Source organism: Lithobates pipiens, unplaced genomic scaffold (genome assembly GCF_037356315.1).
Source record: "Lithobates pipiens isolate NorthernLeopardFrog02 unplaced genomic scaffold, aLitPip1_a1.2 Scaffold_18, whole genome shotgun sequence".
NCBI lineage: Eukaryota > Metazoa > Chordata > Amphibia > Anura > Ranidae > Lithobates > Lithobates pipiens.
Window position 1 is genome coordinate 434,137,637 of NW_027507758.1, and position 15,738 is coordinate 434,153,374.

The 15,738-nt window shown below is 40.7% G+C and overlaps 1 protein-coding gene across 1 annotated transcript in view; it reads right to left on the minus strand.

The window, feature by feature from the left end:
- Positions 1-15,738, minus strand: part of TIPARP (TCDD inducible poly(ADP-ribose) polymerase) — a 63,929-nt gene that overhangs the window by 35,230 nt on the left and 12,961 nt on the right. The window contains exon 2 of the mRNA XM_077488101.1: positions 8,976-9,919. Within this exon, the coding sequence (XP_077344227.1) occupies positions 8,976-9,892 (917 nt within the window). The 5' untranslated portion in view covers positions 9,893-9,919. The remainder of the gene's footprint in view (positions 1-8,975; positions 9,920-15,738) is intronic.

Sequence of the window (15,738 nt, forward strand, 5' to 3'; positions counted from 1 at the left end):
GAATGGATCGATAATTCAGCTTATCCCTACTGAAGCGGCTGGATTTCAATCCATATATGGCCGGATTTTCATCTGTATGGTAATAACAATGGCAACGGCACAGGACATTGTGATGCAATGCTGCAGTGGTAGTGGACGTACTGTGAAAAAACGGAACGTGGTTCCAATAGAATGCATATATACACAAAAAATACACAAGGTACATTTCTAAACCAGCAGGTTACTGAATTTTTCTTGCTGCCTGCTCTTGCTCTTTAGGTTATTTTCCAGCGGTGTAGAATATTGGATAAGAACAATGAGCCATGCTTGTGGACAATGTACTACGGCATATTTACACAAGACTCAGGAAGTGAAAGCACTTGCTCATGAATGGATAGCTCCCTTGGGAAATAAAGGAAAAGGTTGCTGTGCAGTCAGCAACAATCATGTAGTATTATTCCTCCTGGAAAAGAAGAGAGCCAAGTGGTTAAACTCATCGTTTTCAAAGCTGGCGCATGAAAGGGATGCTCTGACGCACAGGTGACAGATGCTCGCCGAAACTTTAAACAGTTTATTCAATGAAACAAATAGTGAATGCATTTGTGATTGCAGAATCTCCAGGACCACATTTCAAAAGGCTTGCTGCTTCTTGGATCGCTCGAGTAGAAACCAATTAGTTTGATTTCATATGGAAATAGGAAAAACGTGCAGCTGATAGTACCCAGACTGCTCAAAGAATGTATTTTAAACCCCTCTGACGCTTAAAGGACATGGCCGCTTTGTCATTTGTGTTGCCAAGTCCTGCTGAGTTTCAAATTATTTATACAGAAAAACTCCAACATAGTCCACAGAGTTTGTTTTTGTCTTGTTTCTCTCCAGATATAGAAAACATTTCAATATCAAGCCAAGAGTTTTAAATGAACCCCCATCTTAAAGAGGAATCTTACCCGGCTATCAAAAAATAAAAAAGTCAGCACCCACAAGTACTGAGCTGCTGCCTTTAAAGTGGAACTTCACTCTATCAGCATTACCCATTTGTAATCCTTATGCTGCTTACAGGGCAATAACTTCTTCGCAGGATGTGGAAACCTTGCAAAAAGATCTGAACAAATTAATGGGGTGGGCAACTACATGGCAAATGAGATTTAATGTAGAAAAATTTAATATAATGCATTTGGGTGGGAAAAATATGAATGTAATCTATACACTGGAGGGGGGGGGGACCTCTGGGGAAATCTAGGATGGAAAAGGACCTGGGGGTCCTAGTAGATGGTAAGCTCAGCAATGGCATGCAATGCCAAGCTGCTTCAAACAAAGCAAACATAATATTGGCATGCATTAAAAAGTGGATCAACTCCAGAGATAAAACGATAATTCTCCCTTTCTACACTCTGGTCTGGCCTCACCTGGAGTATGCTGTCCAGTTCTGGGCACCAGTCCTCAGGAAGGATGTACTGGAAATGGAGCGAGTACAAAGAAGGGCAACTAAGCTAATAAAGGGTCTGGAGGATATTAGTTATGAGGAAAGGTTGCAAGCACTGAACTTATTCTCCCTGGAGAAGAGACATTTGAGAGGGGATATGATTTCAATGTATAAATACCGTACTGGTGACCCCACAAGAGAGATAAAACTTTTGTGGAAGGGAGTTTAACAAGACTCGTGGCCACTCATTAAAATTAGACAAAAAGAGGTTTAACCTTAAACTACGTAGAGGGTTCTTTACTGTAAGAGTGACAAGGATGTGGAATTCCCATCCACACGCGGTGGTCTCAGTGGGGAACATCGATAGTTTAAAAAAAACTATTAGATAAGCACCTGAACGACCACAACATACAGAGATATACAATGTAATACTGACATATAATCACACACATAGGTTGGACTTTTTTTCGACCTCACCTACTATGTAACTATACATGTACATTAATAAGTAGATATGAAGGTATATTGTATTTACTTGTTCTAAACTGATTTTGTTTACATTTCTTCAGTCGCTTCCTGGTTTCAGACCTAGGCCAAAATTATATCATACATCCTAGGAACTTCATGCATATTTTTTTCTTTTATATGGAGGAGGGTGGGGGGGCTTTATCACATAAGCTCACTCTCCTGCCTGCATGTCTCTAATGCCGCGTACACACGAGCGGATTGTATGGTGTACTTAGTCTGTCATACAATCCGACGGACAGTCCGTCGTAGTTTCCACTGAACGGACTTGACCACACACGGATACACAAACAGTCCGTCGAAAGCTTGCGCGATGACGTGTACAGCACGTACGACGGGACTAGAAATAGGAAGTCCAAGACACAGCAAAGCACCCTTCCGCCGTGTAAATTCTTTCTGGGCATGCGCCATTCTTAGTCCGTCGAACTAGCATACTGACGACCGTATTGTCCGCTGAAACCAAAGTACGACGGACAGGTTTTTGGAAAAACCAAAATTCTTAGTACTCCGGACTGCACGCTGAAAAAGTCAGCTGAAGCCCACACACGAGCGGATTGTCCGCTGAAATGTGTTTCAACGGACTAAGTACGTCAAACAGTTCGACCGTGTGTACGCGGCATAAGGCCACATGGATTCCAGGAAGTAAATGGTACATGAATTGTCTGCCCTTACTCAAGATGGCTACGGTCAGAAATGCTAGGGTGGGTTTTCAAATTATTTTTTTTGGGGGGGAGGGGGGGGGAGTATGGAGGTATGGATGGGTGAGTTTGTTTTGAATATTAAAAATTAAATTATAGTGTTTTCAGTTTGTGGCACTCATATACAGTTAAGTTCTGTGTTAAAAAAGAAAAAATTACCAGCCCATAAAAAAGAGCGATACCTTCCTTTCACCTGAAGTCTTTGCAGCTTTCTTTCTTCCCAGGCTGCCATCTTGGATTCAAGAATTGGCTGTCACTTCCTGATCACTGTCAGCCAACCCCTGTGAGATCACAAACTGCAGGCAGACTGTGCTAAACCCTACTGGACACCCAGTGACATGAATATAATATACTGCATTCTCTGATTGAATGAGGTAGGGAGAAGGGGCAGTGACGTGCATACCACTATGCAACATAGGCACCGTCTAAAGCCGAATACTAAAAAGTTCCCAGGGTTGAATTCTTCTGGGACGCCTAACAGCAACATATTATTACGACAATATTACTACGTGTCAACTGTGATGACGAGTGTAATTCTATCCTGTTTCTGTTGATCATGTACAACAGCACGTATACAACTAAAAGCAGAATGAAAATATCTATGTAGCATTCCACTATGGCACAATAATGCTTGGAAAAAGACAAAAATCACCTATGTCTGAACGAAATCCACCTTTATCCTTCAAATTCCCCAATTCTGGATATACTCTGCACATTACTGCAAAACAGGAACTACCAAAATAGACATAGCCAACACACATTACCTAGGAAAATGTGTGTTATGGCTAAAATTGCAGAGTAACGGGGTAATTGCAGTGTACTGAGAGACTGCGGCTTCTCCAAGGGCAACAGTACAACACACTGAGATCTGTTGCTGAGTCATCTGCTAGAGAAAGTGTAAATAACAAGAACCAGAAATAGAACTCAAGCTGAAGTCAAAAGGAAGGAAAAAACAATGGACTAGTCTAGTCACCTAATATCGTTTAATGCAGTTCTGTTTAACTTCTCTAAAAGAGAAGTGTGCGAATATGGGAAAAAAAAAAACTATACTCACTTAGGTGCCTGCAGCATTGATTCAAGCTGCAGTTGTCCCCTGCCACCTCTAAGACCAAGAACTGAGTGATTAAACACTGCTGATTGCTCAGCTCTTGGTCCTCAGCCTGCAGAGAGCTGGTGACTGTCAATCACCAGCTCTCTGCTCTGCCCCTCCAGCACTCACTGGAGTGCTGGGCTGTGGAGGGGGCAGGAGTGGCTGGCTCAGCCTCTCAGCGAGAGGCTGAGCCAGCTGCCGGTCCATATGGTCAGGATCTTTTCAAAGCTGTGATATCAGCTGACAGCGGATTTTAGCCTGTTGTCAGCTGGAAACAGGTCACAGGAGTGAAGAACTAACTGACCTCCTGTGATCCACAGTGGAAGTATAGCTCATACTTCTCCTTTAAAGAGTTTGGGCTTTTAAAGGTGATGCTAGCTACACACACACTGCCCAGGCTTAATGTTAAACCCATATTTAGTGTCAGCATCCCCCACATCCAGAGCGCTCCCCTACATCAATTTCTGAATGGCCATTTTGGCTCCAATTCGTTGCAGCCTCCAATGCAAAAAATAAAGATTTTTTGTTTGTTTAAAAATTGTTGGTAAAATGTTTAGTGTTTTATCACATTTCTGCAAACCCAGATCTCCAAAACCTTTCCCGTCTCATGGAATTGGTGAACAATATCTAATGTCTGTAATGGAAAAAAAGTAAATGAAAAAGGAAGCTATAATCTAAGATCATTAGGAATGTTAGGTAATGTTCTGAGGTCACATGTACCCATGTCACATGTACACATGTGCATACCTTCCATTAGGAATAACAACTTCACTAACAGGCTTTGGCTGAAGGCAATAAACAGCTTTCGGCTCAGCTTGTTAACATATTTTAGCTGTCGCAGTCTAAACAGGTTGGGATGGATGAAGGCGTATAGCTGCAATTTAGGAATTAGTTGTAACTTAAACTAGTCTGGCCAATATTTTGGTTTTGAATAGAATGGGGAAGGGTTAGAACTTTTGTGCCAAGATTTGTCATTTGTAGTTTTCTTATTTAAACCAGTCACTGGGGAAGTGAAGTGAAGACAAATCTCTTCAAGGGGATATAGACTGCAATAAAAACATGTCAGAGGTTTAGGTCCTTCACCGATTCCATGATAAAGTGCTATTATTGCTGTCTGTGTTTCTGTTATGGCCATTTCCCTACTTCATAAGTACACATAAACTGTGGGTATAGGATTGGGTATATGGGATTTTATGATATTTTTAATTTTATTAAATTTTTTGTATTTTTGTGTATGGTTGAACTGGATGGACTTGTGTCTTTTTTTCAACCTGACTAACTATGTAACATAAACCACAGCCAAGTCTGTGTCAGTTCTAGGAAGTCCAACAAACTCAAGGCACAATCACGCCACACTACCCATCATACAATGCACTTTTTCAATAGTCGGATATAGGAGCCCTGGCACTTCCTTGAACTAGTAGTAGGATCACCCGAAGACATGCCATGTGATCAGCGGCTCTGCATACCTTGCCGCCATCTTCCCGCTTCCTGTTTCACCCCGATGGCTAACAAGCTCCATGACGGGCTCATCACAAGAGGCTGTTTTTTGACCAGAAAGCCTTCATGAGAACCCACCATCTTTGGAAGATCTATACAACATGAAATGGCCTAGTGACTCATAGGGGGGCGATTTACTAAAACGAATGCACTCAGAATCGGACGTAGCTATTCATGGTAGCCAATCAGCTTCTAACTTCAGCTTGTTCAATTAAGCTTTGACAATAAAACCTGGAAGCTGATTGGATTATATGCAGAGCTGTACCAGATTTCGCACTCTCCAGCCTTAGTAAATAATGCTAGGGGCTGATTTACTAAAACTAGGGAGTGCAAAATCTGGTGCAGCTCTGCATAGAAACCAAATCGGCTTCCAGGTTTTTTTTTGTCAAGGCCTAATTGAACAAGCTGAAGTTAGAAGCTGATCATGGCTATCATGCACAAGCTCCACAAGATTTTGCACTCTCCAGTTTTAGTTAAACAACCCCATAGAATAATTCCGATAAGTGCAAGAACATGTAAAGATAAATATATAAATGACAGACCATTACTAAAACGTTAATGGTCTTGTGAAACAAACATGTGTAGTGTAAGAGGTTCTGCTCAAACAGATGTTGGTTGGGTCTATTGGCCTCTACCAACTGTGATCAAGCAATGTATTATTTATTCAGTGATAATCAGCTGAATGAAAGCCATACATTCCTGCAATTTAGAACAATGTTGAAGTTATCGCAGTTCATGTTCTTTGGCTACCTGAGTAATGTTCACCTATTTATGAATCATTGTAAACAGGCGAGTGAAGAAACAGAAGGCTGTTTCTATAACAAAAAACAATGGGATGAGTTATGGATGACAGGGCATTAATTGCTTACAATGCCAAGGAAACAATGTTTAAAAACAGGAACAAACAGCTACCCCACTTGGCCTCTCTGGGTTATGTAAAATGCTAAGCAGGCACTTCCTGGTTTTGCCCACGATGAGCTGATAGGCCTGCTGGGCCCATCTGACCACAAGAGATTAACAGCTTTGTCCATGTACTGTGGTAACCATGCTTGTGCAGCTCTGACTTGTTTGGGAACTCCTTAGAATGGCTCAACACTCAATTATTTTTGCTCTGTTGCCAGGAAACACAACACTGCCTTCAAATACTGGGAAGCATAGGTTGCCGTGAAGACTTTTTATTGATCTCTCAGACTAAATGGCCCATGCTGACTTCAGGGAGTTAATTACTGCTTGATTACAACCACAGAAAGCATCAAACTTTCTGTCTGGGTACTGACGCTCTGACCAAGCTTAGCAAGTTGTGATGGGGTAAACACTACACAATGGATTCATTTGGTTCTTAAAAATAAGCAGACAGGTTTCTAAAACACAATGAACACAAAAGACATAACCACAAACAAACACGGCTCAATATAGTTCTACGTGGGCAATGAAACAACTTGCAGTGGTGTGTCCAGCAGAAGTTAGTCACATTCAACTGGACTTGTTTTGTAATGTTGAAGACATTTCATATCCAAGCTTCTTCCTCAGTTCTAAAGCCTGGTACACAGGGGCCAAATATCAGCCGGTAATGGCGGGTTTAACAAAAAACAGCTGACAACGGCCCATGTGTACATCAGCCTGTCCATCAGAAGCTGGCTAAACAGGCGACTTCTGTTGAACGCGCATGCTGGAAAACCAGCATCCGATCAGTGCTAGCAGCCAATAGCAGTCCCCCTGTCAGAACGCAATAGCGCAGCTGGGAGATCACTCTACTAACGTTTGCAGTTAGTATAGCAGCTTCTTTCGAGCTCCTCTTTTTTTTCCAATCAACCCAATGAATTGAACGAAAAAAATAAAAAAACTCAGTGTGCAGGAGGCATAATAAGTGTTAAAATATTATCATATATCTGTAAATGTTGGGGTGTTTTCCTGACAATCAATAGAAATAAAGAAGTGGTTAAATAAGTTAGCAACGGGGCTGGAGATCTAACCTAAAAACGGCAGAATAAAAACAGAATCAAACCAGATATAATGGCATGAAATGGCTGCAGCACAACTTGACCAGTAATAATTATTTATTCATAACAATACTTATAGTTACACTAACTACACTGAATAACCAAAGTACTTGTTAAACATATAAATAGTTCAGCCGTTACAGCTCAAACCATCAATCAGTTAACAAATAAAACAAACTGCCCCCTTCAGCAGAAGGGACAAGGCGACTCCATAAAGGACCATTACAATGGGAGGGAGGGATGCATCTTCTTCTACTGTCACCGCCTCTCTAATGGCTAAAGTCTTCTTTTAGGTACTCTGGGTCACCTGACTAACTGTGGAACATTCCAGAGGATTAAAAAAAAAAAAATCACATGACAGGTAAGTATCCAATTAAATTAATTTAACTGTTTAACAGCAAATTTGGGTCAGTCCCAGAGGTTGGGGTCACTATTATGCTCCCCTTACCTCTCATTCTCAACTAGGGTGCCAGGCACCCTGGGTTTCCTCAAACATGGGATGTAGTTTGTCCTGGATCAGCATGGAGAGTCAACTGCAAGCATTCAGAAGACAGAAGTGCACTTCCATCCAGATCTGCTCCACCCTCTGCCATGGCTGATGGAGCCACAAGATGTAAGGCTTCTGATGGGAAGAGAGGACTCTTATGGGGGCTCATATCTGGGGGGGAGGGATTCTGATGTAATTAGGGTACTCTGATGGAGCTTCTGATGTGATGAGAGGATTCTGTAATATTGGGGGGGGGGATCTCTGATGTGATGAGGGGGCTCTGATGTGATGGGGGACCTGTGATGTAATGAGTGGGTCTTTCATGTGATGGGTGTACTCTAATGATAAGGGTGAACTCTGATTTGAAGTGGGGCTCTGATGTGAAGGGGGGACCTCTGATGTAAAGGGTGGCTTCTGATTAGAAGTAAATTTCATCAAGGGGGTGATGCGCTAATCCCAGGCTCAGGTTTTCCCATTGATAGTAAGTAACATTTATGTTTTTTTCATATTTTGAACTGTGGTGTCCCAAGATTTTGTATACATTTAAATGATACTGTGACTGAAAAAAAGCTACAAAAATGTATTGGGAAACAGAGAACCTTTACAGAAAACATGAGTGATAGTAATCCAGACATTCAACTATTTCCAACAGTTTTGCAATAATAAAAGAAAGACACAGACATGAAGTAAACACAACCAACAATGGTATCATGTTAATTTAAACTGGTGGTCCCATCTGGCAGAAGAGTGTACCCATCACAAGACTCACTCATAGACTGAAAAAAGGAATTATACACATACTAGGTCAACTGACAAAAATAAAACTATACGCAAAGACATTAGCACCAACCAGAAGCCTTTCAACAGCATCATATCATAAAATGTAATATAGGTAGCATCCAATAATTACAATTTTTGGGCCAACACTATACTAATAATTATCTAGAAACATAAAAATACACTATTGTTAAAGTTACCATTATTTTTGTTACATTAAACAGTTAACAAAAGCTACATCTAAGTTAAGTTTTGCAGGCCATGTAGGAAAAAAAGGTTAGAGTAGCCCTGAGGAGCTAGCACAAGTGACATTCTCATCATTTCATTTTGAGACGTTTCTACCATATATGGAGCTGGGTTGACGGAATGTCACAAATAAAATATGAACAAAGTCATATCATGCAGGTCAATAAAAACTCGACCTCAAACGTCTATTAAAAAATAGTACACTGCTATTAACACGATTAACCAAAAGACTTCCATTTTAAATACTTACTGATATCGCAGTTTGATTCTGTCACTATCCGGGCTACAGTACAGTCTTTCCAGATGTTCCTGGGAATCGTCATTTATGCTTTGCCAAAGGCCAGTGCTACGTCTCCTAACTTGCCAATGATACGGCAACACTGTATGATGTTTTTGGCAATCTTTACCATAAAAACATAACCCTTGTAGGAATTCCACACAAATGTCAATCCCCTCCTTCTGGTGGACATGATATTGAAGCTGATTCAAAAGTTCAAACACAAGAAGTAGAGATGCTTCCTCTGTTTTGTCCTCAAATATCCCAGCGTTTGAATTATTATTTTGGCTCACATTGTATTGGTCCAGAAGACTTGTGTCCTGGAATAACCCAGATGAATAACTTTCTAGCATCTTGTCCAGGCAGATTGGGTTGGTGGGATCGCTAGAATTTGTTTGTAAAAGAGGATCCTGGAAAGAGCCATTGGCAGTGTTAGGAACAGTTCCACTAGTGCTTTCTGAAGGAAAGGAGGGTTCTGTGCTCTCTATTACAGGTGTCTGCTCTTCCGCCAGCTCTTGTGTGGCATGCACAGATGTAGGGTGATCTGTTACTGGCCTAAGACTTGAACTCCCAGATATCAGTGCAGTACTTTGAGAGCCTAGTGCTTTTTTCACAAGGGGTACACATAGGTTACTAGCAGTCCCAGCTTGATCATTAGACACAAATAACCCATTAAGAGTTCCAGACCCTAAAAAACTAGTGAAGAGTGGTTGCAAAGCATGTAGGGTTTCTGCATCTAATATTTTCTGGGCTGGCTTCTTTTTAAAACAAGGTTTTACCAAAGGAATTTTATCAGTGTGCCTAGAAAACTCCCGGCTTGACACTTCCGATCCCTTTAATGTGCAGTCACTCACAGGTCCAGCTTCCATTACTTGTAAAGCATCCTCCATGTTGATGACCACAGTTTCCAGTCTAACCTACACAGAAAAAGAATGCAGATGAACATTGAATTGTTGGTTGTGATAACATAATACTGTTCAGCATATAATAATGTGTGGAATCACCAACATTTAGCAGCCATTCTCACGACCATAAGACAGCATGGGGTAAAAATTCAAAGAAGCAATATAGGATAAAAATGCAAATTCAGAAGTCCTAACAGAAATATTTAGAATTATCTTTGCCAAATGCACCTATGAATCAAAAGAATGTTGAGTGGATACATAAGTTGCCCACACTTAACAGACATCAACCACAAAGGAATGTACGTTGCACCTTAGGGTGGTTCGCCTCTCAGTATCCAAAGCCACAGATACTTGCACATAACAACATCAGATCTTTGCACACGTCTCACCTTTTATTTACATTAGCAGAAGACATGAAGAAGAAGAAAAAAAAGCACACAGTATATTGCAAACAGGTCTAGCGAAACAGACAGGCACAGGCTGACTAAAAGGCTGTCTAATGTCACATGTGTACACACCCTGTCTCACTCACTATCTTGCGCTCTGACACACACCCAGTCTGACACATTCACATGTCCATTTTCTCTTTCCCATCTGTGAGGCAGATCACTAAGCCTGCAAGGCTAGGTTCACCTTTTATGTTATCCGGCCCATGCAGACAAGGGGTGCACAGCGCATCTGTAAAAAAAAAATTCTCATCTTTAGGCCTTTTCTGTCATCCGTAAAGCCCCTAATGTTACAGTCCTACATCCTGACTTATTTCCAGGACACGGCAGACATTGGAAGCTTGCCCCCAGCAACACAGAAGTGAGCGCAAATACTGATTCTAAAGCCGTGCATGCACAGTGTGCTCTCTCCCCTTATCCCAGCAGCACTTAGCTTGGCCTTGCTGGGACAGGGAACGAGAGAGCGCACTACATGGCTTTTGAATCAGGAAGCTTGCTTGATCTTGCAATGCTGGGGGCGAGCCCATGACAACTGCTATCTCCTGGAAATAAGTAAGGACTTGGGATTGTAAACATTGGTAGTACTTCTACCAGGCTTCATGGATGACAGAAAAGGCCTACAGGTATGGCTTTTGCATAACAATATTTTTTACATTTTACATAAGGTCAGCACAAGGAGTGCATTTTAAACTACTGGGGCCCCTTGTCTGCAGGGGTCAGCTTATGTAAAAAGAGAACGATGGGGCAGTGACCTTTTTTTTGTTATGTTAATGAAAAACTTAGCCTTCAGGGCTTTTCAAAGGCCCTTAGCAGCAGCAGCCATGGGCCAGGAGGTCAGCTTTAATGGTACTTGCACACTGTAGTCATGTGTGAACATCAGACATTCTTAGCAGAAAAAAAACTATTTATCAAGAAAATGCGGCATATGTGCAGATGTGCGTATATATGCACAAAAAAGTACTGACCAGCGATGCAGATTTTTGTGTTTCTTTTTATTTAACTGATTTATATGCAGAGCAAGTTTACGCTTCTATGTGTACAAGCACATTAAAAACAATAGGGTGCATTTAGATCAGTAAAAAACAAATGTCTGAATGCCTAAGAATGTGTCATTTTTAGGTGTCAGCGTGCCAGAGGCCTAAAGCAACAGATGTTTTACTATTCAAGGGACCGCATGAAAAAAGTGAATGCGCTACTTGCCCTATCTCTTCAAGTACTGAAGATGAATCATTTTAAGGCTTCATGTACATTGGCCTACATTTACCACAGCCATGGAAAAATACAAAACGCTTTGCGTTTTCTCACTGCCATTGGTCAAAACGTTCCTATCCTGAATGCGATTCTTCTGCGTTCAGGAGAAGGAGGTTGAAGCTCACCTAAACACGGCAGCTCCTAAACTCTGCTATGGGGGTTATTTACGAGAGGCAAATCCACTTTGCACTGAAAGTGCACTTAGAAGTGCAGTCACTGTAAATCTAAGGGGTAGATCTGAAATGAGTGGAAGCTCTGCTGATTTTATCATCCAATCATGTGCAAGCTAAAATTCTATTTTTTATTTTCCTTGCATGTCTTCCTCAGATCTACAGCGACTGTAAATAACCCCCATTGTGTAGATTGATACATAGACCTTTATAGAGTTGCGTTTAGCAGCTTTGGCAATAAGTGTAGGCTAGTGTACATGAAGCCTTAAAATGGTGGAAAACTATAACTAAAACTGCAAATGCCACTGTTACAAGCTTTTGTTATATAATACCAGAGAGCAATGAGCAGTGGTATGAGGAACTCACAGCAAGAGATCAGCCCAAGTCCACTTTGGCGTACTGAAAAGTTTTGTGAGGTAATTACATGCTGTGGTTATTTTCACCGAGTGGTTATACAAGCCCATAAATGCACCTACACTTGGATATAATAATAACAGCATATAAACCTGATGGTTATGTTTTGTGCACGTTGCCAAAGGATGACTATTTTTTCATAAGATTCACCATTATTTTGATTGAACATGCCCTTGTATGCACTGGGCAGACACCTGGCGCCTGTCTTATCTTGCGGAAACAATAGCAATTGTTTTAGGAACTCTCTTTATCGTGGCTCTATCGTTATCTCTTGTGATTGGTCAAGCAGGAATGTCTGCAGAGATGACAGCGTGTTCACAGACCTACAATTGTATCCCAGTTTGATTGGCCAGATGACGATCGCCTCATGTGTATGGCTACCCTTAGCTCTTTATTTTACTAAATAACCAATATGAGATGATGAAGTGATCCTTCCTAAAATTGTGAATCTTACTTTAAATAAACATCCCTATGGTAGAAGTATACATTACAATACCCAAAAAATGAATGGATTTCTATGATTTTCTTTGTTCTCGTGCCATGCTTTACACACACATACACAACACACACACACACACACACCACAATGCTATATATAAGTTTATTATCTAAACATTGTCTTATTTGTGACTGTTACACAGAGCACAGGTTTTTTTGGTTTATAATATTATTTAAACACGTTCAGTCACTTTAACAAATCTGGCCATAAATCTCAGAAAGGTGACTGAACATGATGTAAAGATTTGATAGCCAGTAGATCTTTTCCATCTGGTAACTATACTGACTGGCAACAAAGACGAATATTCCCCTTAATAAAGGCGCCATTTCACCCCCTGAGCTCTGACGACAACTGAGTGATTTTATATCTGGTACGTGATGTCCTAATTAAACATACAAGAAATCATTGAATTTTTTCACCTCAAGCAACAAAGGATAAACATGAATCCATGAGCTGCCTGACTTCTTGTTTTGTGTCCAGCTGAATACTGAAATTATTATACCCGCCCAAGTTGGGAACAAAAATCTGCAAGTGGTATACTATTAATTAATGCTGCCAATCAACCAAAAGACAGAACTCCCTGATGCTATACTGGAGCACCAATTAAATTGGGACACTGATTCCTTTCAGTCAATGAGACAGAAAGCTGAACATGGCCCAAGTATTACTAATGTGGGCATACGCTATAACACAATGTAATTCTGTTTTCTTTACTACGACTTATGGGAATTCATTGAGCAAAGACAAACAGAATCCCCCAGATTGCAATGTTCATTAAAACACTGCAACAGGAGCCCATGGGAACATTGAAAGTCCCTCAAATGACAGAAACCTATATTATGTCAGAGACTGCACATTGTGCATCATCTTCCAAGAGTGTTGTTATCCAAAAGATGTCCCTCCATGGCTAGAATATCACAAATAAAATGATTTCCTGGCGAGAAAAGCAGTCTCAATACGTGAGTGATATCTGTAATCTAGAAGTTATCTATCTAGCGTAGTAATATATAAAGAGATGATGAGGAAATCCCTATCTACTGCACAAGCGTTTCAATAATGTGCAATATGAGGCCTAACAGCCACTGTTCTCCCACAGCTCATATCTCAGGCCTTTAGACATAGTAAGTAACCCCTTTAATAGAAGAGTTCCTCCACTTTTAGGGCTCATGCTAACAGGCGTTCTTGTCAAGTGCAGTACAGTATCGACAAGAAAATGCTATGTATGACCGTCTTTGCCTGAAGTTCAAACACACCTCAACAGGACGTATTTTTTCCAAAGAAATGCAGTGCAGGTTAAATGGAGCTCCTGAACTGCCATATTTACTGCTCAATGGGATTTAGCTGACCTGTATTTGATGTGCAATCTAAACACAGGAAAACAATGCATGTTGCCATAAGCCATTAAACTGACCCCACTTCTGCAGGCTCTGGGCTCAAATAAATCCATAACACCATAAACAAGCAACGTCTTTCCGAGAATAACAGATGAAAGACCAATTCATGTGAATTGTATCACCAGGATTTGCCACCACTGTTTTGCACCTAACCCCAGGGATTGGGAATGTGTACACTGGTCAGTACTTCAGGAAGTGCTCTTCTCCACCTTACCCCCTAGTGTAGCTCTAAACAGGCCAGTCATTGCCCTGAACATATGAGATTAGGTGTGAAATTTGGCTACGTTACATTGTGAACAAAGTTTTAAACTCTCCAAAGCTTGTGTCGACTATTAAACACTAACAAATGGAACAAATGGCTCCATATGCTCTAAGCTACACAAGTAGCAATCAGTTGCATGCAACTTCCTATTGGCTGTCCAGCAGTGCAGTCTGAGGATACAAACAATAGACTGGAGTGATAAGGTCAGCACAAGGAGACCTGCTGGCATGGTTACATCTCTGGTTACTGGTCCCCTGCACACTGGTGTAGGATATGGACAGCAGACTTAAATGTGGGATGGGGGTTTACGTTTTCCCAGGAGATTGGCTTTAGGATCTCTGTTAACCATTTTCAAACTGGAGCTAAAGGGTCACTTTAAAGGCTCCAACAAACCTTACTGAAAGCCTTGTAAAAGGTCACTGTACACACTGTTCTTATTTCAGCTAAAGCCTGTGAGAGCTAGGCCTCAGAGCACTGTGCAGTCATACATGATCATTGCTTCTACATACATCTAGTATATGCTAGCTAGATCCACATGTATAGCGACTGATTTTTGCTCTAATTCAACGCTAGTGATCCTGGTAGTGCAGTTAAGCTACTAAAACTCCCCTGTGCTGCTATAGCTAAAAGATGATCTCTCTTCTCTAATTTCCAGAAACCTAAACCTATTTTCTAATATATTACTGCTACTCTCCTGAGTGTCTTTGAACATGCTTCCTCTGGGATAAAAAGTGAATTTATATAGATGACTGGGCCCAGTTACATATTAAAATGGATCTGGGTTATAATCCATAGTCCATGTTGGTGGTTACATTGTCTTAGCAAGGATTTTATTAAGATGAGTAAGTACTGTACATCAACAGCCACCCTTACTTGAATTACCTATAAAATATACTGCATCAAAAATAAATCACCCCCTTTTTTCCCCTTGAGTATGCATTATATAACCTGATTTTCAGTTCACAAAGAATGCAGGTCTAAATAACATTTAGTAAATGACCTCTACATATAAAACAGATCCATTATAAGGTAGTATATGTTGGATGAGATTTTTTTTTTATACCAATTCCACATTGTTGTCCATGGTTTGTGAATAAACAAGCCCCATGCTACAGCTCATTGCCCATAGAGTATATGTTCTATAGACTACATGGTGTATATGCATTGCAAGCTATACATAGGCCTGTTTGCAAACCAAAGATTAAACACTACAAAATGAGATTAAACATTACAAAACAACACTACAAAACACTAGATGCTAACCTTGGTCACACCTAATGTATTTGTATACATTGATTGTTAGTAAATGTACAGAATTCAATATTCTACTCCCAAAACTTCACACTGATTAGTGCTATGAGGACTATTCTAACCATGTATACCATTATATGGATA